General features: G+C 40.5%; 1 protein-coding gene across 5 annotated transcripts; it reads left to right on the top strand.

The window, feature by feature from the left end:
* Positions 1-20: 20 nt before the first annotated feature.
* Positions 21-23563, top strand: CUNH9orf43 (chromosome unknown C9orf43 homolog). Of its 5 annotated transcripts, none has more exons than XM_073640536.1 (13): positions 21-111; positions 1187-1353; positions 1432-1561; positions 2209-2308; positions 2520-2620; positions 2742-2829; positions 14143-14249; positions 14362-14569; positions 14669-14789; positions 19455-19589; positions 21646-21755; positions 21933-22047; positions 22676-23563. In XM_073640536.1, the coding sequence occupies exons 2-13, from the start codon at positions 1215-1217 to the stop codon at positions 22837-22839; spliced, it is 1518 nt and encodes a 505-aa protein (XP_073496637.1). In that variant the 5' UTR covers positions 21-111; positions 1187-1214; the 3' UTR covers positions 22840-23563. The 5 variants fall into 5 exon arrangements, with proteins under 5 accessions (XP_073496637.1, XP_073496638.1, XP_073496639.1 ...); XM_073640537.1 differs by having other exon boundaries at positions 104-191; positions 14374-14569; XM_073640538.1 differs by having other exon boundaries at positions 104-191; positions 21933-22026.
* The last annotated feature ends 453 nt before the right edge of the window (positions 23564-24016 follow it).

Raw genomic sequence — 24016 nt, 5'->3', positions numbered from 1 at the left:
CTTGGTCACGTTGTGCATTTCACGCCTCGGGAAAGAACAGCCAATCAACATGAGTTTACAGAGAAAAGAAGGCGTGGTGGCGTCTTGTGTTGCCATGGTGCTCAGGGCTCGGTAAGTTGTTAATGATTATCGAGATTCTGGTGGGATCCTCAGGAGAGTGAGGGGGCATCATCTGTCCAGAGCTTGCTGGGGTTTGTAGTCCTAATAACATACATTAAATCGCGTGTGTTATATATCAATAAAGCTGCTTTCAGAAAGGAGAAACCTTATGTTACCAAAGTAACCAATCAACATTCAGCTTTCATGTTACCTGCTCTGGCAAAATGAAAGCTGCTTTCTCATTGGTTGGACAACAAGCAGCTATATTTTTTTCCATAATCTGCCATTCTCTACATGGCACAGGGGACACTGCAGGTGCGGTGTGGGCGCAGTTCGTTGCACTGCACTGATGAGGGCACTGAGCTGATGAGGGCACTGTGCTGATGATGGCGCTATGCTGATGATGGCGCTATGCTGATGATGGCGCTGCGCTGATGATGGCGCTATGCTGATGATGGCACTGTGCTGATGATGGCGCTCTGCTGATGATGGCACTGTGCTGATGATGGCGCTGTGCTGATGTTGGCACTGTGCTGATGATGGCGCTATGCTGATGATGCCACTGTGCTTATGATGGAGCTATGCTGATGATCGCGCTGTGAAGATGATGGCGCTATGCTGATGATGGCGCTATGCTGATGATGGCGCTGTGCTGATGATGGCGCTATGCTGATGATGGCACTGTGCTGATGATGGCGCTCTGCTGATGATGGCACTGTGCTGATGATGGCGCTGTGCTGATGTTGGCACTGTGCTGATGATGGCGCTATGCTGATGATGCCACTGTGCTTATGATGGAGCTATGCTGATGATGGCGCTGTGAAGATGATGGCGCTATGCTGATGATGGCGCTATGCTGATGATGGCGCTGTGCTGATGATGGCGCTATGCTGATGATGACGCTGTGCTGATGATGGCGCTGTGCTGATGATGACTCTGTGCTGATGATGGCGCTATGCTGATGATGGCGCTGTGCTGATGATGGCACTGTGCTGATGATGGTGCTATGCTGATGATGGCACTGTGCTGATGATGGCGCTATGCTGATGATGGCACTGTGCTGATGATGGCGCTGTGTGTGTTTCAGGCTGGAGGCGATAGAATGAGCGCTGCACATGGAGCTGGATGAGACTGTGTGTAACAGAGCGGTGTGTCAGCACCCACAGTGCTGGGTGACCCTGCGCAGGATAGAACAGGGCAATCCACGACTCCGGCCGCCCCCGTCTGTCTCCAGACATCACCCCCGAGATGACGGTACAGTACATACTGACACCCGGAGTTACATTCTTTGTATTTGTCTGTGGTCTTTCCTTCCTAATGTTTATTTCACAGGCGGACTCCCCACTCTGAGTGTGACCACCCTGCCGAGCAGCCGGACCCTGCAAGATGGGGGAGTGATTGAGGGGTACAGAGGAGGTGCCCCCATTACACTGAGCCTGTATGCCAGCGCCGCCTCCTGCAGGTGAGTCCAAGAACAGTACTCCTCCATCCGTCTACACTATATGGAGTAAAGTATGTGCCCCCTCCACATTGCCCCTCCGGGGGCTTCTCTATCCACCATCTACATCCATAGACATAATAAGGAGTCGTCCCCTCTGCAGATATAATGGCTCCGCTCTTCTGGGAAGGATTTCTACAAGATTATGGGAATTTTTGCCTCTTCGTCCAGAAGAGCATTTGTGAGGTCAGACCCTGATGTTGTAGGAGGTCAGGCTCACAATCACCAATGTACATGTTGGGTGAAGTTGAGGTCCGGCTCATGTTCTTCCACCAAACTCCCCCTCCATGTCTGTATGGAGCTAGTGCACTGGGAACAGTCATGGGGAACAGAAAAGGGCCATCAGACACCAGATAGAGAAGTGAGATCAGTCACTGCACAGAAAACGTCTCCTCCAGAGTCCAGTGTTGGCGGCTTTACACCACTCCATGTGATGCTTAGCATTGTGCTTGGTGATGTACGGCTGCATGAAGCTGCTCGGCCAAGAAACTCCTGGGGAGGACAACGAGGCTGAAAGAGGAACTTGAATTCAGTGATTATGACGTGCGGGCCAGGACTTTTCTCCACATAGTGTATGCGTCACTTTATGTTTTCCATCTTTGTGTTCTCAGTATGGAGAAGATCTTCTTTCCGGGTGTAAACTCCTTCAAGGAGATCATAGCACCTCCTCGGGGGTCTGGATCCTCCCTCTCCTCCCGGAAGCTACAGAAGGTAAAAAGATGGTGGCACTTCTGCTTCTGACCATCCCCACGCTGTGACTTTCCATCTGGTAGTTATTCAGGATCTAGGTAGTGATTACTACTACAAGCTACAACATGGGCACCAGGATATTACGTCCAACTGTTCATATTCTGGGGTTGCTGCTCTCCCGGAATTACTAGTAAGTGGTGAACCCTACCAACAGTGTATTGTGTTTTCTTAGGTGGATATCCTCCATCCCTGCTTTCAGGATACAAGGAGCCGAGACGTGACCATGGTGTGGGTGCCGAATCCCCAGAATAACCACCCGAAAACAGAAGACAGGTGAGTATGCAGTGCCCTGCTATAGAGCACTATGGGAATTTCCCGCAGTCACCCCCAGATCAACAGGATCTGAGCAGCATACAGGTCGATGGAATCAGGTGTTTGTCCATTTTGTTTTTAGAGAAAAACCTCTTAAAGTTTGGATCAAAGACCTGTCACTTACCGACCACCTGGGAGGGATGAAAAGAGAAAAGCGAAATCCAGCACTGGTGAGTGACCACATGTGATAAAGCGGTATACATACACTGCAACAGCATGCATCCTGCAAAACAGCGAGAGAACAGTGTACATAGGGGCAGTATTATAGTAGTTATATTCTTGTACATAGGGGGCAGTATTATAGTAGTTATATTCTTGTACATAGGGGGCAGTATTATAGTAGTTATATTCTTGTACATAGGGGCAGTATTATAGTAGTTATATTCTTGTACATAGGGGGGCAGTATTATAGTAGTTATATTCTTGTACATAGGGGGGCAGTATTATAGTAGTTATATTCTTGTACATAGGGGCAGTATTATAGTAGTTATTTTCTTGTACATAGGAGCAGTATTATAGTAGTTATATTCTTGTACATAGGGTCAGTATTATAGTAGTTATATTCTTGTACATAGGGGGCAGTATTATACTAGTTATATTCTTGTACTTAGGCGTAGTATCATAGTAGTTATATTCTTGTACATAGGGGGCAGTATTATAGTAGTTATATTCATGTACATAGGGGCAGTATTATAGTAGTTATATTCTTGTACATTGGGGCAGTGTTATAGTAGTTATATTCTTGTACATAGGAGCATAATTATAGTCGTTATATTCTTGTACATAGGGGCAGTATTATAGTAGTTATATTCTTGTACATAGGGGGCAGTATTATACTAGTTATATTCTTGTACTTAGGCGTAGTATCATAGTAGTTATATTCTTGTACATAGGGGGCAGTATTATAGTAGTTATATTCATGTACATAGGGGCAGTATTATAGTAGTTATATTCTTGTACATTGGGGCATTGTTATAGTAGTTATATTCTTGTACATAGGAGCATAATTATAGTCGTTATATTCTTGTACATGGGCAGTATTATAGTAGTTATATTCTTGTACATAGAGGGCAGTATTATAGTAGTTATATTCTTGTACATAGGGGGCAGTATTAGTTATATTCTTGTACATAGAGGGCAGTATTATAGTAGTTATATTCTTGTACATAGGGGACAGTATTATAGTAGTTATATTCTTGTACATAGAGGGCAGTATTATAGCAGTTATATTCTTGTACATAGGGAGCAGTATTATAGTAGTTATATTCTTGTACATAGGGGCAGTATTATAGTAGTTATATTCTTGTACATAGGGAGCAGTATTATAGTAGTTATATTCTTGTACATAGGGGCAGTATTATAGTAGTTATATTCTTGTACATAGGGGCAGTATTATAGTAGTTATATTCTTGTACATAGGGGCAGTATTATAGTAGTTATATTCTTGTACATAGGGGGCAGTATTATAGTAGTTATATTCTTGTACATAGGGAGCAGTATTATAGTAGTTATATTCTTGTACATAGGGGCAGTATTATAGTAGTTATATTCTTGTACATACGGGGCAGTATTATAGCAGTTATATTGTACATAGGAGCAGTATTATAGTAGTTATATTCTTGTACATAGGGTCAGTATTATAGTAGTTATATTCTTGTACATAGGGGGCAGTATTATACTAGTTATATTCTTGTACTTAGGCGTAGTATCATAGTAGTTATATTCTTGTACATAGGGGGCAGTATTATAGTAGTTATATTCATGTACATAGGGGCAGTATTATAGTAGTTATATTCTTGTACATTGGGGCAGTGTTATAGTAGTTATATTCTTGTACATAGGAGCATAATTATAGTCGTTATATTCTTGTACATAGGGGCAGTATTATAGTAGTTATATTCTTGTACATAGGGGGCAGTATTATAGTAGTTATATTCTTGTACTTAGGTGTAGTATCATAGTAGTTATATTCTTGTACACAGGGGGCAGTATTATAGTAGTTATATTCATGTACATAGGGGCAGTATTATAGTAGTTATATTCTTGTACATTGGGGCAGTGTTATAGTAGTTATATTCTTGTACATAGGAGCATAATTATAGTCGTTATATTCTTGTACATGGGCAGTATTATAGTAGTTATATTCTTGTACATAGAGGGCAGTATTATAGTAGTTATATTCTTGTACATAGGGGGCAGTATTAGTTATATTCTTGTACATAGAGGGCAGTATTATAGTAGTTATATTCTTGTACATAGGGGGCAGTATTATAGTAGTTATATTCTTGTACACAGAGGGCAGTATTATAGCAGTTATATTCTTGTACATAGGGGGCAGTATTAGTTATATTCTTGTACATAGAGGGCAGTATTATAGTAGTTATATTCTTGTACATAGGAGGCAGTATTATAGTAGTTATATTCTTGTACATAGGGGGCAGTATTATAGTAGTTTTATTCTTGTGTATAAGGGGCAGTATTCTAGTAGTTATATTCTTGTACTTAGGTGTAGTATTATAGTAGTTATATTCTTGTACACAGGGGGCAGTATTATAGTAGTTATATTCATGTACATAGGGGCAGTATTATAGTAGTTATATTCTTGTACATTGGGGCAGTGTTATAGTAGTTATATTCTTGTACATAGGAGCATAATTATAGTCGTTATATTCTTGTACATGGGCAGTATTATAGTAGTTATATTCTTGTACATAGAGGGCAGTATTATAGTAGTTATATTCTTGTACATAGGGGGCAGTATTAGTTATATTCTTGTACATAGAGGGCAGTATTATAGTAGTTATATTCTTGTACATAGGGGGCAGTATTATAGTAGTTATATTCTTGTACACAGAGGGCAGTATTATAGCAGTTATATTCTTGTACATAGGGGGCAGTATTAGTTATATTCTTGTACATAGAGGGCAGTATTATAGTAGTTATATTCTTGTACATAGGAGGCAGTATTATAGTAGTTATATTCTTGTACATAGGGAGCAGTATTATAGTAGTTTTATTCTTGTGTATAAGGGGCAGTATTCTAGTAGTTATATTCTTGTACATAGGAGCAGGGGAGGAGTCCTGAGGAGATAATTTGCATATTTCCACTGCATTTTGGGGTAAGTGAAGAGTCTCCGCGAGCTCAAAGAACACTGGATTTTGGCTGTTGGAGCTGAAAAGAGGACATCGGTAAACCAGGGGAGGAGTCCTGAGGAGATAATTTGCATATTTCCACTGCATTTTGGGGTAAGTGAAGAGTCTCCGCGAGCTCAAAGAACACTGGATTTTGGCTGTTGGAGCTGAAAAGAGGACATTGGTAAACCGCGCGCCGGTTGAAGCTTTTTTTTTTAAGCTTTTTTCACTGTTTTCAGAACATTAACAGTAAGAACATGGAAGAGTCCAGGAGCCATTTGGTGAGCTGCATATCCTGCTACATGTTCACAGACTTGCCAGTGGAAAAGCCAAACTTCACATGCCAGAAATGCAAGCTTGTGTCCCTGTTGGAGGAAAAGTTGCGAAATCTAGAAGAGAGGTTAACTACCTTGAAAATCATTAAGGAAGGTGAAGAGTTCTTAGACAGAGCAGAATTATCTCTTCATGATTCAGAAAGAGAAGAAATTCGAACTGCACCTGACGAAACAGAGGAATGGAAGCATGTGACCCACAGAAGCAGGAGGATCGAGAGGCAGTCAGCACCCATACTGCTCAGGAACCAGTACCAGGCTCTCACGCAGGAGAACCTTGAAGAAATACAGCAAGATAAGACTTTGCCAGCAATGAATAACCTTGTAAGCCCTCAGAATCCTCCTGGATGGAGAAAGAAGAATGTTGTGAAGAAAAAACGAAGAGTGGTGGTCATGGGGGATTCCCTGTTAAGAGGAACAGAGGCCGCTATCTGCAGACCAGACATAACCTCAAGAGAAATGTGCTGTCTTCCAGGAGCAAAAATTAATGATGTGTCTGACAGGATATCAAGACTCTTCAGACCTACAGATCACTACCCATTCCTGCTAATACATGTGGGGACAAATGACACCACAAGAAAGGACCTGGAAACCATCTGCAGTGACTTTGAAGACTTAGGCAAGAAAGTGAAAGAATTGGGAGCGCAGGTGGTCTTCTCATCCATCCTCCCAGTGGATGACCATGGAACAATGAGGTGGAATAAGATTCTACAGGTGAACAACTGGCTACGTCGATGGTGCCGTCAACAAGGATTTGGATTTCTGGATCACGGGATGAATTACCTATACGATGGACTACTTGCTAGAGATGGGGTGCACCTTACGAAGACTGGAAAACATGTATTTGGAAGTCGCCTTGCTACACTCATCAGGAGAGCTTTAAACTAGAACAATGTGGGAAGGGAAGCAAAAGGCCAGAAAAAGCCATACAGCTGACAAATACTATTGAGATCTCTGCTACTGGAAGTGGAAAGGAAGAACAAAGACAAAAAAATCTAAATAATAAAAATATGGGAGGAAGAGAAACCAATCACAAACTAAAATGTTTTTATACAAATGCACAAAGCATGGGCAACAAACAAGGAGAATTGGAACTACTAATGCAGGAAAAGGAATATGATGTCATTGGAATCACTGAGACTTGGTGGGACGATACACATGATTGGAATAAAAGGCTAAAAGGATACAACTTATTTGCAAGAAACAGAATTGATAAACGAGGAGGAGGTGTCGCATTGTATGTTAGAAAAGCGTATATCTGCACAGAGATTGAAGCTTCAGAGACTGGGAGTTCTGTGGAAACTGTTTGGGTAAGAATACAAGGAGAGAACAACGGAAAGGACACCATTGTAGGCATTTACTACAGGCCACCTGGGCAAGCTGAAGATATGGATGAACTCTTTATGTATCAAATGACCAAGTTCTCCAAAAAATATGATGTAGTGGTCATGGGAGATTTCAACTATCCAGACATTTGTTGGGAATCTCTCTCAAGTAAAACTAACAGGTCAAGCAAATTCTTATCCTCTCTTGCTGACAACTTTATCTTCCAAAAGGTAGGGGAGAAAACAAGGGGATCTGCTACTTTGGATCTAATCCTTATAAACAGGGAGGAAATGGTTGAGGAGGTAAAGGTGGCTGGGACCCTAGGAGGCAGCGATCATGCTATTATAGAATTTTGGATAACTAGAGGAGGAAGACATGTGAAGACTCAAACTTCAAGGTTAGATTTTAGAAAGGCAGATTTTAAGAGACTCAGAAAGAGAATAGGAGGGATCCAATGGCTGGATGTCCTTAAGGACAAAAATGTCCAGGAAGGATGGGAAATTTTTAAAAATGAGATTCTCAAAGCACAATCGTTAACAATCCCGAAAAGTAGGAAGAATGGGAAGCATTTAAGGAAACCAGGATGGATGAACACAGAACTTAAACACATGCTAAAAAGAAAGAAAGAAATGTTTATTAAATGGAAAGAGGGAGGCATATCTAAAGAAGATTATAATGCAGTCTGCAGATCCTGTAGGGCACGTATCAGGTTAGCTAAAGCTGACAATGAATTAAGGCTTGCAAGAGATGTCAAAAGCAATAAAAAAGGATTTTGGGGGTATGTCAAAAGTAAAAGAAAAGTCAAAGATGCTATAGGATTTTTACAGGATGAAAATGGAGAAATGGTAAGAGAGGATGTTGAGAAGGCCGAACTTTTTAATTCCTATTTTGCATCTGTTTTCTCTCAGAAAGAAAATGTAACATCAACTGATTTTCACTGTCCTTTTAAAGGAATAGAAGAATCCAAGTTATCTGTAAACAGAAAGATTGTGAGGGAATATTTAGCTAACATAAATGAGTTCAAGTCTCCAGGTCCAGATGAATTACACCCCAGAGTACTGAAGGAGATCGTAGAAGAAATTTTAGAACCACTCTCCATAATCTTTGAAAATTCTTGGAGAACAGGAGAAGTCCCAGAAGACTGGAGAAGAGCAAATGTTGTTCCTATCTTCAAAAAGGGGAAGAAGGTGGACCCAGGGAACTATAGGCCGGTGAGTCTGACTTCTATACCAGGAAAGATCTTTGAACAAATTATTAAACATCATGTATGTAAGTACCTGGATAAGAATGAAGTGATTAACCAGAGTCAGCATGGGTTTGTAACTAACAAGTCATGTCAGACTAACTTAATTTCCTTCTATGACAGAATCACTGACTGGGTGGATCAGGGAAATGCTGTAGATATAGTATATCTTGACTTCAGCAAAGCATTTGACAAAGTATCTCACACCATCCTTATTGAAAAAATGACCAAGTATGCAATGGACCAGGCAACTGTTAGGTGGATTCATAACTGGCTTAGTGATCGGACTCAAAGGGTGGTTGTAAATGGCTTCACATCCAGCTGGATGAATGTCTCAAGTGGGATACCACAGGGCTCTGTCCTGGGACCTGTATTGTTCAACATCTTCATCAATGATTTAGATGAAGGAATTGAGGGTAAACTGATTAAATTTGCTGATGACACAAAGCTAGGAGGGATAGCTAATACTAGAGAAGAGAGAGAGAGGATTCAAAAAGACCTAAATAAACTGGAGCAGTGGGCAGCAACCAACAGAATGGTTTTTAACAGGGAAAAATGCAAAGTACTACATCTGGGCAATAAAAATGAAAAAAGCATATACAGAATGGGAGGAATAGAGCTAAGCAACAGTACATGTGAAAAAGACTTGGGTATACTAATAGATCATAGACTGAACATGAGTCAACAGTGTGATGCAGCAGCAAAAAAGGCAAATACAATTCTGGGATGTATTAACAGAAGCATACAGTCTAGATCACGTGAAGTCATTATCGGTCTTTACTCCTCTTTGGTCAGACCTCATCTGGAATACTGTGTACAGTTTTGGGCACCACATTTTAAAAAAGACATAGACAAACTGGAACAAGTTCAGAGAAGAGCGACCAGAATGGTGACTAGTCTGCAAACCATGTCCTATGAGGAACGGTTGCAGGATTTGGGAATGTTTAGCTTGCAAAAAAGAAGACTGAGAGGAGACTTAATAGCTGTCTACAAATATGTCAAGGGCTGTCACATTGTAGAAGGATCATCTTTATTCTCATTTGCACAGGGAAAGACTAGAAGCAACGGGATGAAACTAAATGGGAGGAGACACAGATTAGATATTAGAAAAAACTTTTTGACAGTTAGGGTGATTAATGAGTGGAACAGGCTGCCACGAGAGGTGGTGAGTTCCCCTTCAATGGACGTCTTCAAACAGAGGCTGGACAGACATCTGTCTGAGATGATCTAGTGAATCCTGCTTTGAGCAGGGGGTTGGACCAGATGACCCAGGAGGTCCCTTCCAACTCTACCATTCTATGATTCTATGATTCTTGTACATAAGGGGCAGTATTATAGTAGTTATATTCTTGTACATAGGGGGCAGTATTATAGAAGTTATATTCTTGGACATAGGAGCAGTATTATAGTAGTTATATTCTTGTACATAAGGGGCAGTATTATAGTAGTTATATTCTTGTACATAGGGGCAGTATTATAGCAGTTATATTGTACATAGAAGCAGTATTATAGTAGTTACATTCTTGTACATAGGAGCAGAATTATGGTAGTTATATTCTTGTACATAGGGGGCAGTATTATAGTAGTTATATTCTTGTACATAGGGGGCAGTATTATAGTAGTTATATTCTTGTATATATAAGGCAGTATTATAGCTGTTATATTCTTGTACATAGGGGCAGTATTATAGTAGTTATATTCTTGTACATAGGGGGCAGTATTATAGTAGTTATATTCTTGTACATAGGGGGCAGTATTATAGTAGTTATATTCTTGTATATATAAGGCGGTATTATAGCTGTTATATTCTTGTACATAGGGGCAGTATTATAGTAGTTATATTTTTGCACATAGGGGGCAGTATTATAGTAGTTATATTCTTGTACATAGGGGGGCAGTATTATATTAGTTAATATTCTTGTACATAGGGGCAGTATTATAGTAGTTATACTCTTGTACATAGGGGCAGTATTATAGTAGTTATATTCTTGTACATAGGAGCAGTATTATAGTAGTTATATTCTTGTACATAGGGGGCAGTATTATAGTAGTTACATTCTTGTACATAGGGGGCAGTATTATAGATAGTTATATTGTACATAGGAGCAGTATTATAGTAGTTATATTCTTGTACATAAGGGGCAGTATTATAGTAGTTATATTCTTGTACATGGAGGGCAGTATTATAGTAGTTATATTCTTGCACATAGGGACAGTATTATAGTAGTTATATTGTACATAGGAGCAGTATTATAGTAGTTATATTCTTGTACATATGGGGCAGTATTATATTAGTTATATTCTTGTACATAGGAGCAGTATTATAGTAGTTACATTCTTGTACATAGGAGCAGAATTATAGTAGTTATATTCTTGTACATAGGGGGCAGTATTATAGTAGTTATATTGTACATAGGAGCAGTATTATAGTAGTTATATTCTTGTACATAAGGGGCAGTATTATAGTAGTTATATTCTTGTATATAGGAGCAGTATTATAGGAGTTATATTCTTCTACATAGGGTCAGTATTATAGCAGTTATATTGTACATAGAAGCAGTATTATAGTAGTTACATTCTTGTACATAGGAGCAGAATTATGGTAGTTATATTCTTGTACATAGGGGGCAGTATTATAGTAGTTATATTCTTGTACATAGAGGGCAGTATTATAGTAGTTATATTCTTGTACATAGGGGACAGTATTATAGTAGTTATAGTCTTGTACATAGGAGTAGTATCATAGTATTTATTTTCTTGTACATAGGGGCAGTATTATAGTAGTTATATTGTACATCGGAGCAGTATTATAGTAGTTACATTCTTGTACATAGGAGCAGAATTATGGTAGTTATATTCTTGTACATAGGGGGCAGTATTATAGTAGTTATATTCTTGTACATAGGGGCAGTATTATAGTAGTTATATTCTTGTACATAGGAGCAGAATTATAGTAGTTATATTCTTGAACATTGGGGACAGTATTATAGTAGTTATATTCTTGTACATAGGAGCAGTATTATAGTAGTTATAATTTTGTACATAAGGGTAGTAATATAGTAGTTATATTCTTGTACATAGGGGCAGTATTATAGTAGTTATATTCTTGTACATAGGATCAGTATTATAGTAGTTATAATCTTGTACATAAGGGTAGTAATATAGTAGTTATATTCTTGTACATAGGGGCAGTATTATAGTAGTTATATTCTTGTACATAGGGGCAGTATTATAGTAGTTATATTCTTGTACATAGGAGCAGAATTATAGTAGTTATATTCTTGTACATAGGAGCAGTATTATAGTAGTTATAATCTTGTACGTAAGGGTAGTAATATAGTAGTTATATTCTTGTACATAGGGGCAGTATTATAGTAGTTATATTCTTGTACATAGGAGCAGTATTATAGTAGTTATAATCTTGTACATAGGGGCAGTATTATAGTAGTTATATTCTTGTACATAGAGGGCAGTATTATAGCAGTTATATTCTTGTACATAGGGGCAGTATTATAGTAGTTATATTTTTGTACATAGGGGGCAGTATTATAGTAGTTATAGTCTTGTACATAGGAGTAGTATCATAGTATTTATTTTCTTGTACATAGGGGCAGTATTATAGTAGTTATATTGTACATAGGAGCAGTATTATAGTATTTATTTTCTTGTACATAGGGACAGTATTATAGTAGTTATATTGTACATAGGAGTAGTATCATAGTAGTTATATTCTTGTACATAGGGGGCAGTATTATAGTAATTATATTCTTGTACATAGGGGCAGTATTATAGTAGTTATATTCTTGTACATAGGAGCAGAATTATAGTAGTTATATTCTTGTACATAGGGGCAGTATTATAGTAGCGATATTCTTGCACATAGGGGGCAGTATTATAGTAGTTATATTCTTGTACATAGTGGGCAGTATTATAGTAGTTAGATTCTTGTACATAGGGAGCAGTATTATAGTAGTTATATTCTTGTATATAAGGGGCAGTATTATAGTAGTTATATTCTTGTACATAGGGGGGCAGTATTATATTAGTTATATTCTTGTACATAGGGGCAGTATTATAGTAGTTATATTCTTGTACATAGGAGCAGAATTATAGTAGTTATATTCTTGTACATAGGGGTAGTATTATAGTAGTTATATTCTTCTACGTAGGGGGCAGTATTATAGTAGTTATATTCTTCTACATAGGGGGCAGTATTATAGTAGTTATATTCTTCTACATAGGGGGCAGTATTGTAGTTATATTCTTGTATATATAAGGCAGTATTATAGCAGTTTTATTCTTGTACATAGGGGCAGTATTATAGTAGTTATATTCTTGTACATAGGGGCAGTATTATAGTAGTTATATTCTTGTACATAGGGGGCAGAATTATAGTTGTTATATTCTTATATATAGGGAGCAGTATAATAGTAGTTATATTTCTTGTACATTGGAGCAGTATTATAGTAGTTATATTCTTGTACATAGGCGGCAGTATTATAGTAGTTATATTCTTGTACATAGGGAGCAGTATTATAGTAGTTAGATTCTTGTACATAGGGAGCAGTATTATAGTAGTTATATTCTTGTATATAAGGGGCAGTATTATAGTAGTTATATTCTTGTACATAGGGGGGCAGTATTATATTAGTTATATTCTTGTACATAGGGGCAGTATTATAGTAGTTATATTCTTGTACATAGGAGCAGAATTATAGTAGTTATATTCTTGTACATAGGGGTAGTATTATAGTAGTTATATTCTTCTACGTAGGGGGCAGTATTATAGTAGTTATATTCTTGTACATAGGAGCAGAATTATAGTAGCGATATTCTTGCACATAGGGGGCAGTATTATAGTAGTTATATTCTTGTACATAGTGGGCAGTATTATAGTAGTTAGATTCTTGTACATAGGGAGCAGTATTATAGTAGTTATATTCTTGTATATAAGGGGCAGTATTATAGTAGTTATATTCTTGTACATAGGGGGGCAGTATTATATTAGTTATATTCTTGTACATAGGGGCAGTATTATAGTAGTTATATTCTTGTACATAGGAGCAGAATTATAGTAGTTATATTCTTCTACATAGGGGGCAGTATTATAGTAGTTATATTCTTCTACATAGGGGGCAGTATTGTAGTTATATTCTTGTATATATAAGGCAGTATTATAGCAGTTTTATTCTTGTACATAGGGGCAGTATTATAGTAGTTATATTCTTGTACATAGGGGCAGTATTATAGTAGTTATATTCTTGTACATAGGGGGCAGAATTATAGTTGTTATATTCTTATATATAGGGAGCAGTATAATAGTAGTTATATTTCTTGTACATTGGAGCAGTATTATAGTAGTTATATTCTTGTACATAGGCGGCAGTATTATAGTAGTTATATTCTTGTACATAGGGACAGTATTATAACACTTATATTTATTTTTTCAGACCATAAATAAAAAAAAGAAGAAGTCCCCTACTGGTGGTTGTCCTCTCAAACTCACACTGGTTGGATCTTCACCTTTGCCTCATACAAAGAACTTAACGGCGGCACAGTAGGAGTATTTCATTACTTTCTTCTTTGATTGACAAGTCCTTTCTCCTGATGAAGGAGCTGCCGAGTCATTATTTGCTTGTTTTTTACCTTTCTACCTTAATATCTAATAGTTGCCTTTTCAGGGATGCACAAGAACAGACTGAGGAAGCTGTAAAGTGCTGGAGAAGACCTCGCGAGCAATGGCTGGACATGGACTCTCCACCTTCTCCACCGCTTACTGGGATGATAGTGGAGAATCGGCGGGTCGTCCTGCATGATGCCAGAGAGAAATGCCAAGTTATGACCCACACGGGCCCAGTGTACAGAATGGGCCAGCAGGTACGTTTTACATTTATATAAATCTACCCTCGGTTTTGTAGTTGTATCCTTTGCTCCCTGTTATCAGCCATTTCACATTGATGTGAACTCTTTCGGCAGTCGGCAGCACTGAATAACATGAGTAACATGGAGGTAGACTTAGACCGTATCAGGAACCAGTACTACCTGTGGAAGAAGTATATTCACCTTGCTGGTCCCAACCGCCGGATCAAACCTCCAGGTAAATTGATATTTATTCCCTAGTTTATGAGGCTAATATTTGCTAGGGTACCGGTCTGATATGTGATTGTGACACCTAATAAATGTGTGATGAATGAGGTGTCGGACCCCAGAGAACTAGGGCACGCCAGTCGCCGTTCGGGGTGGAGAGCAGGCTTCTTGTTTGCAGTCACTCATTTATATTAATGGGAGATATGGAACGTTTCCTCACCTCCCAGTCAGAAAGCACAGCTGTTAGACCCCCCGTCTATCACACATAACACAGACATCCAAAACTTACTCCACAAATATTACTGTCCTAAAACAGTCCACATAATACTGTCTACATAATACTGCCATGTAGTTCCCAAATATTACTACCATATGGTGCCTATGTAACATTCCTTCAAGTGCTTATTCAGTACTGTCACTCAATGACCATATAATAATGCCATACTGTACTTACATAATACTGTCATCCAATATCCATACAAAGCAGTTATCCAGAACTCATTTAATATTGCCATCCAGTACCAACAAAATACTGTCTAACAACTTGCTTCAATTTAGCACCCGCATAATACTCCTATAAGATGCCTACTTAACACTGCTATCAAGCGCTCATTTAATACCATCGTAGGGTGCCCATATGATAATGTCACAGAAGTGAATCCAGCTCACCACCTGCAGTTCCACACTTCTGGAGCACGGATAGCACCTGGGCAGGGCGCAACATCCAATAGACTCATGACAAAGAGCGCTTGCCGCTCGAAACGCGTCGAAAGATGCCTGCATTCTCTTTTTTGTGAATACACAATTTTAATGTTTGCTTCATGTACCATGGAAAATAAAATGCACTTTTTTGGATTCTATCTGTGAGCTGGATTTTTCTGCTTGCCCATATGATAATGCCATAGTGTGCTTACATAATAGATCTATACATTGCTTACATACTGCTGTCATCCAATATCCCCAAAGTACAGTCACCCAGAACTCACATAATACTGCCATACTGTGCTTACATAATAGATCTATACATTGCTTACATACTGCTGTCATACAATATCCGCAAAGTACAGTCACCCAGAGCTCACATAATACTGCCATACTGTGCTTACATAATAGATCTATACATTGCTTACATACTGCTGTCATACAATATCCACAAAGTACAGTCACCCAGAGCTCACATAATACTGCCATGCTGTGCTTACATAATAGATCTATACATTGCTTACATACTGCTGTCATCCAATATCCCCAAAGTACAGTCACCCAGAACTCACATAATACTGCCATACTGTTCTTACATAATAGATCTATACATTGCTTACATACTGCTGTCATACAATATCCACAAAGTACAGTCACCCAGAGCTCACATAATACTGCCATACTGTGCTTACATAATAGATCTATACATTGCTTACATACTGCTGTCATCCAATATCCCCAAAGTACAGTCACCCAGAACTCACATAATACTGCCATACTGTGCTTACATAATAGATCTATACATTGCTTACATACTGCTGTCATCCAATATCCCCAAAGTACAGTCACCCAGAACTCACATAATACTGCCATACTGTGCTTACATAATAGATCTATACATTGCTTACATACTGCTGTCATACAATATCCGCAAAGTACAGTCACCCAGAACTCACATAATACTGCCATACTGTGCTTACATAATAGATCTATACATTGCTTACATACTGCTGTCATCCAATATCCCCAAAGTACAGTCACCCAGAACTCACATAATACTGCCATACTGTGCTTACATAATAGATCTATACATTGCTTACATACTGCTGTCATACAATATCCACAAAGTACAGTCACCCAGAGCTCACATAATACTGCCATGCTGTGCTTACATAATAGATCTATACATTGCTTACATACTGCTGTCATCCAATATCCCCAAAGTACAGTCACCCAGAACTCACATAATACTGCCATACTGTGCTTACATAATAGATCTATACATTGCTTACATACTGCTGTCATCCAATATCCGCAAAGTACAGTCACCCAGAACTCACATAATACTGCCATACTGTGCTTACATAATAGATCTATACATTGCTTACATACTGCTGTCATACAATATCCACAAAGTACAGTCACCCAGAGCTCACATAATACTGCCATACTGTGCTTACATAATAGATCTATACATTGCTTACATACTGCTGTCATACAATATCCACAAAGTACAGTCACCCAGAACTCACATAATACTGCCATGCTGTGCTTACATAATAGATCTATACATTGCTTACATACTGCTGTCATCCAATATCCCCAAAGTACAGTCACCCAGAACTCAGATAATACTGCCATACTGTGCTTACATAATAGATCTATACATTGCTTACATACTGCTGTCATCCAATATCCCCAAAGTACAGTCACCCAGAACTCACATAATACTGCCATACTGTGCTTACATAATAGATCTATACATTGCTTACATACTGCTGTCATACAATATCCGCAAAGTACAGTCACCCAGAACTCACATAATACTGCCATACTGTGCTTACATAATAAATCTATACATTGCTTACATACTGCTGTCACACAATATCCACAAAGTACAGTCACCCAGAGCTCACATAATACTGCCATACTGTGCTTACATAATAGATCTATACATTGCTTACATACTGCTGTCACACAATATCCCCAAAGTACAGTCACCCAGAACTCACACAATACTGCCATGCTGTGCTTACATAATAGATCTATACATTGCTTACATACTGCTGTCACACAATATCCACAAAGTACAGTCACCCAGAGCTCACATAATACTGCCATACTGTGCTTACATAATAGATCTATACATCGCTTACATACTGCTGTCACACAATATCCGCAAAGTACAGTCACCCAGAACTCACATAATACTGCCATACTGTGCTTACATAATAGATCTATACATTGCTTACATACTGCTGTCACACAATATCCACAAAGTACAGTCACCCAGAGCTCACATAATACTGCCATACTGTGCTTACATAATAGATCTATACATTGCTTACATACTGCTGTCACACAATATCCACAAAGTACAGTCACCCAGAGCTCACATAATACTGCCATACTGTGCTTACATAATAGATCTATACATCGCTTACATACTGCTGTCACACAATATCCGCAAAGTACAGTCACCCAGAACTCACATAATACTGCCATACTGTGCTTACATAATAGATCTATACATTGCTTACATACTGCTGTCACACAATATCCACAAAGTACAGTCACCCAGAGCTCACATAATACTGCCATACTGTGCTTACATAATAGATCTATACATTGCTTACATACTGCTGTCACACAATATCCACAAAGTACAGTCACCCAGAGCTCACATAATACTGCCATACTGTGCTTACATAATAGATCTATACATTGCTTACATACTGCTGTCACACAATATCCACAAAGTACAGTCACCCAGAGCTCACATAATACTGCCATGCTGTGCTTACATAATAGATCTATACATTGCTTACATACTGCTGTCATACAATATCCGCAAAGTACAGTCACCCAGAACTCACATAATACTGCCATACTGTGCTTACATAATAGATCTATACATTGCTTACATACTGCTGTCACACAATATCCACAAAGTACAGTCACCCAGAGCTCACATAATACTGCCATACTGTGCTTACATAATAGATCTATACATTGCTTACATACTGCTGTCACACAATATCCACAAAGTACAGTCACCCAGAGCTCACATAATACTGCCATACTGTGCTTACATAATAGATCTATACATCGCTTACATACTGCTGTCACACAATATCCGCAAAGTACAGTCACCCAGAGCTCACATAATACTGCCATACTGTGCTTACATAATAGATCTATACATTGCTTACATACTGCTGTCACACAATATCCACAAAGTACAGTCACCCAGAGCTCACATAATACTGCCATACTGTGCTTACATAATAGATCTATACATTGCTTACATACTGCTGTCACACAATATCCCCAAAGTACAGTCACCCAGAACTCACATAATACTGCCATACTGTGCTTACATAATAGATCTATACATTGCTTACATACTGCTGTCATCCAATATCCGCAAAGTACAGTCACCCAGAACTCACATAATACTGCCATACTGTGCTTACATAATAGATCTATACATTGCTTACATACTGCTGTCACACAATATCCACAAAGTACAGTCACCCAGAGCTCACATAATACTGCCATACTGTGCTTACATAATAGATCTATACATTGCTTACATACTGCTGTCACACAATATCCCCAAAGTACAGTCACCCAGAACTCACATAATACTGCCATACTGTGCTTACATAATAGATCTATACATTGCTTACATACTGCTGTCATCCAATATCCGCAAAGTACAGTCACCCAGAACTCACATAATACTGCCATACTGTGCTTACATACTACTGTCTTCCAGCTTGCTTCAATCCAGCACTCATATTACTGCCGTAGGGTGCCAAGGTAACTGCTATTATTGCTTAGTGACTCCATATTAATGATCCCATAGATACAAATGTTAGACGACCTTTATACCACCCCATATGCTGTGATACTTTAATTAGTTGTGGAGAGCAGATACTTATTATTTATGTAATTTTTTCATTGTCAGATCACAGAATGAGCAAAACACGAAGATCGTACAAATCAGTGGCTCCCGATCAGCTCAGCCACATAGGACTGTTCCCCTACGACCCGGATTCTGCCCTCAGTTACTACAAGTCTCAAGCCTTAGAGACCCCCACAGGTGATTACATAACATTGCCATCCAGTGCCTACATAAGATTGTCATTCAATGCTCACATACCACTGCTGACCAGTGCCCACATAAGACTACCATCTAGTGACCATATACCACTGCTATCCAGCTCTTTCATACCACTGCTGACTAGTGCCCACATAACACTACCATCTAGTGACCATATACCACTGCTATCCAGCGCCCACATACCACTGCTGACCAGTGCCCACATAAGACTACCATCTAGTGACCATATACCACTGCTATCCAGCGCCCTCATACCACTGCTGCCCACATAAGACTACCATCTAGTGACCATATACCACTGCTATCCAGCGCCCACATACCACTGCTGACCAGTGCCCACATAAGACTACCATCTAGTGACCATATACCACTGCTATCCAGCGCCCACATACCACTGCTGACCAGTGCCCACATAAGACTACCATCTAGTGACCATATACCACTGCTATCCAGCGCCCTCATACCACTGCTGCCCACATAAGACTACCATCTAGTGACCATATACCACTGCTATCCAGCGCCCACATACCACTGCTGACCAGTGCCCACATAAGACTACCATCTAGTGACCATATACCACTGCTATCCAGCGCCCACATACCACTGCTGACCAGTGCCCACATAAGACTACCATCTAGTGACCATATACCACTGCTATCCAGCGCCCACATACCACTGCTGACCAGGGCCCACATAAGACTACCATCTAGTGACCATATACCACTGCTATCCAGCGCCCGCATACCACTGCTGACCAGGGCCCACATAAGACTACCATCTAGTGACCATATACCACTGCTATCCAGCGCCCACATACCACTGCTGACCAGTGCCCACATAAGACTACCATCTAGTGACCATATACCACTGCTATCCAGCGCCCACATACCACTGCTGACCAGTGCCCACATAAGACTACCATCTAGTGACCATATACCACTGCTATCCAGCGCCCACATACCACTGCTGACCAGTGCCCACATAAGACTACCATCTAGTGACTATATACCACTGCTATCCAGCGCCCACATACCACTGCTGACCAGTGCCCACATAAGACTACCATCTAGTGACCATATACCACTGCTATCCAGCGCCCACATACCACTGCTGACCAGTGCCCACATAAGACTACCATCTAGTGACCATATACCACTGCTATCCAGCGCCCACATACCACTGCTGACCAGGGCCCACATAAGACTACCATCTAGTGACCATATACCACTGCTATCCAGCGCCCGCATACCACTGCTGACCAGGGCCCACATAAGACTACCATCTAGTGACCATATACCACTGCTATCCAGCGCCCGCATACCACTGCTGACCAGGGCCCACATAAGACTACCATCTAGTGACCATATACCACTGCTATCCAGCGCCCACATACCACTGCTGACCAGGGCCCACATAAGACTACCATCTAGTGACCATATACCAGTGCTATCCAGCGCCCACATACCACTGCTGACCAGTGCCCACATAAGACTACCATCTAGTGACCATATACCACTGCTATCCAGCGCCCACATACCACTGCTGACCAGTGCCCACATAAGACTACCATCTAGTGACCATATACCACTGCTATCCAGCGCCCACATACCACTGCTGACCAGTGCCCACATAAGACTACCATCTAGTGACCATATACCACTGCTATCCAGCGCCCACATACCACTGCTGACCAGTGCCCACATAAGACTACCATCTAGTGACCATATACCACTGCTATCCAGCGCCCACATACCACTGCTGACCAGTGCCCACATAAGACTACCATCTAGTGACCATATACCACTGCCATCCAGCGTCCACATAACACACTATCATTCGGTGCCATCTAGTGCAAGCACAATACTTCTATCCGGTGGCCTCATAATACCGCCATTCGGTGTCTGAATAATAACTCCATACAGTGGTCACATGACACTGCCATGCAAATGGCCTTCACCATGACCACATTGACTAGCTGTCATGTTCTCTGTGTATGAGCCAGACGTTGCGATCATTTCTGTTATGTCTTCTGCAGGGTCTGTGGTTTGCGCCACAACAAGGTCACGGGACTCCGAGAGCAGAAATTCTCCTTATCTAGCCGGATTTTCACAGAGGTCCTGGACAGATGAAGAATCTTCTAAAGCCGTGAGTGGCCGGACATGATGATGTAGGCCATAGACTTTAGGCATTCGGCGGTAGATTCAGGAAATTTACTTTGCATCTGCTGATTATCTGATGTTCATGGCTTCTCTAAAAGGTGGCGAATCTCTGAAGGGCTTTCGAATTCTTCTGTATTTGTCATTGACCTTGTCATTCTTCTAGTCAGTAGATATGAATGCCAGAAAGCGAGCCCAGCAGGAAATCCTGGGGGAGAGAAAGGAAGAGACGCAGTCAGCAGAGCAGCAACAGGCCGCGGGTATGGCTCCAGAATGCCCGGCTCAGTCCACATTTATAATAGTAATATCACCCTCATAATACTGCCATACTGAAATCACATAATTCTGCAGTACACTGCTCATATATTACTGCCGTATAGTTCTCACATAATACTGCCATACAGTGCTCACATATTACTGCCGTATAGTGCTCACATAATACTGCCATACAGTGCTCACATAATACTGCCACATAGTTCTCACATAATACTGCCATACAGTGCTCACATAATACTGCCACATAGTGCTCACATAATACTGCCATACAGTGCTCACATAATACTGCCACATAGTGCTCACATAATACTGCCATACAGTGCTCACATAATACTGCCACATAGTTCTCACATAATACTGCCATACAGTGCTCACATATTACTGCCGTATAGTGCTCACATAATACTGCCATACAGTGCTCACATAATACTTCCATACGGTGCCTTGGTTAGTCCAATCTCAGTTGTTCATGACTGAGATGGAAGTATCAGCTGGTGGGGCTCCAGGAGCAGCAGCGCTCGGCTCTCTCCGGGGCCCCACTGTCTGTGACCCCGGCTGGTCCTCTGTGATTTCTCTCCATATACCCTGGGTCCTTAGGTCCATAGGACAATTTCTTTGTTTTTCTGTACACAGATCAAGAAAAGAAAGACGTCCCCGGAAACGATGAATCCACAAGAGCCAAAACATCCCCTGACGCTGCCGAATCTACAGCGGAAAGGACTGATATGCATGAAGGTCCAGGGCAGAGAGCGTCCTCCCCACAACCCCATCCGCCTCCCCCCACCCCAGTGTATTAAGAAGCTGCTGGAGCGCCCTCATACGCCATGTGCCGGCTCAGCGTAATACCGCCATCGCAGCAGGGCGCAATACCCAACAACGCTGAATATAGTGCCGACATATACAGCAGATATTACTGATGTGCAGTCTCTATATCAGTCGTCTGCTGCTGCAGAAACTATTACCCCCAGCATGCTAGGAGTTGTAGTTATGCACCAGCTAAAAAGCCACTGCTGCAGATCACTGTTCCATGACACGCTAGGTTTATAGACATTTCTCATGTTGAACACCAGGGAGCAGCACAGCATGAGATTACAGCATGTGCCATTCAGAAGAGGCGGTCCGCCCATTATAACTTCCCCAGTAACCCAAAGCCATCCTTGGTGCCAACATGTCTCTCAGATAGGCATACACCCTTAAAGGGGCTGTGCCAAGTTAGCACCTATCCACACGAAAGTCAGTAACATGCTGATATGTGGGAAGGAAGGGGGCCCCCACCGATCCTAAGACCTGGGGGCCCTGCCGTGCAATGGAGATAGCCGCCTGTCCATGAGGACTAGAGGGAAGCTGGGTGGCATTATATGTGGGCACCGTCCGCCATACTGGTCACATTACTCTTGTCTAGGAGACCGGAAATAAATCCTGATTTTCCTGAACTCCACATCATCTTTCTGTAATTATTACACCCGTCTATTACCCCGACTGTCATATTAAATGAATGAAATAAAATGAGTGATTCCGCCAGTGCTGGACAGTATGGCCGACTTTCTTCTTGGTCCTGCAGGCCACGTCCTATCACATAGGTATATGCAGTCCTATCACATAGGTATATGCAGTCCTATCACATAGGTATATGCAGTCCTATCACATAGGTACATGCAGTCCTATCACATAGGTATATGCAGTCCTATCACATAGGTACATGCAGTCCTATCACATAGGTACATGCAGTCCTATCACATAGCTATATGCAGTCCTATCACATAGGTACATGCAGTCCTATCACATAGGTATATGCAGTCCTATCACATAGCTATATGCAGTCCTATCACATAGCTATATGCAGTCCTATCACATAGGTATATGCAGTCCTATCACATAGCTATATGCAGTCCTATCACATAGGTATATGCAGTCCTATCACATAGGTATATGCAGTCCTATCACATAGGTATATGCAGTCCTATCACATAGGTA

Source organism: Phyllobates terribilis, unplaced genomic scaffold (genome assembly GCF_046119375.1).
Source record: "Phyllobates terribilis strain yellow unplaced genomic scaffold, ASM4611937v1 Scaffold_7__3_contigs__length_470593459, whole genome shotgun sequence".
NCBI classification, from domain to species: domain Eukaryota; kingdom Metazoa; phylum Chordata; class Amphibia; order Anura; family Dendrobatidae; genus Phyllobates; species Phyllobates terribilis.
The sequence above is the reverse complement of the archived record's forward strand: the minus strand, read 5'-3'. Positions and strand labels throughout refer to the sequence as shown.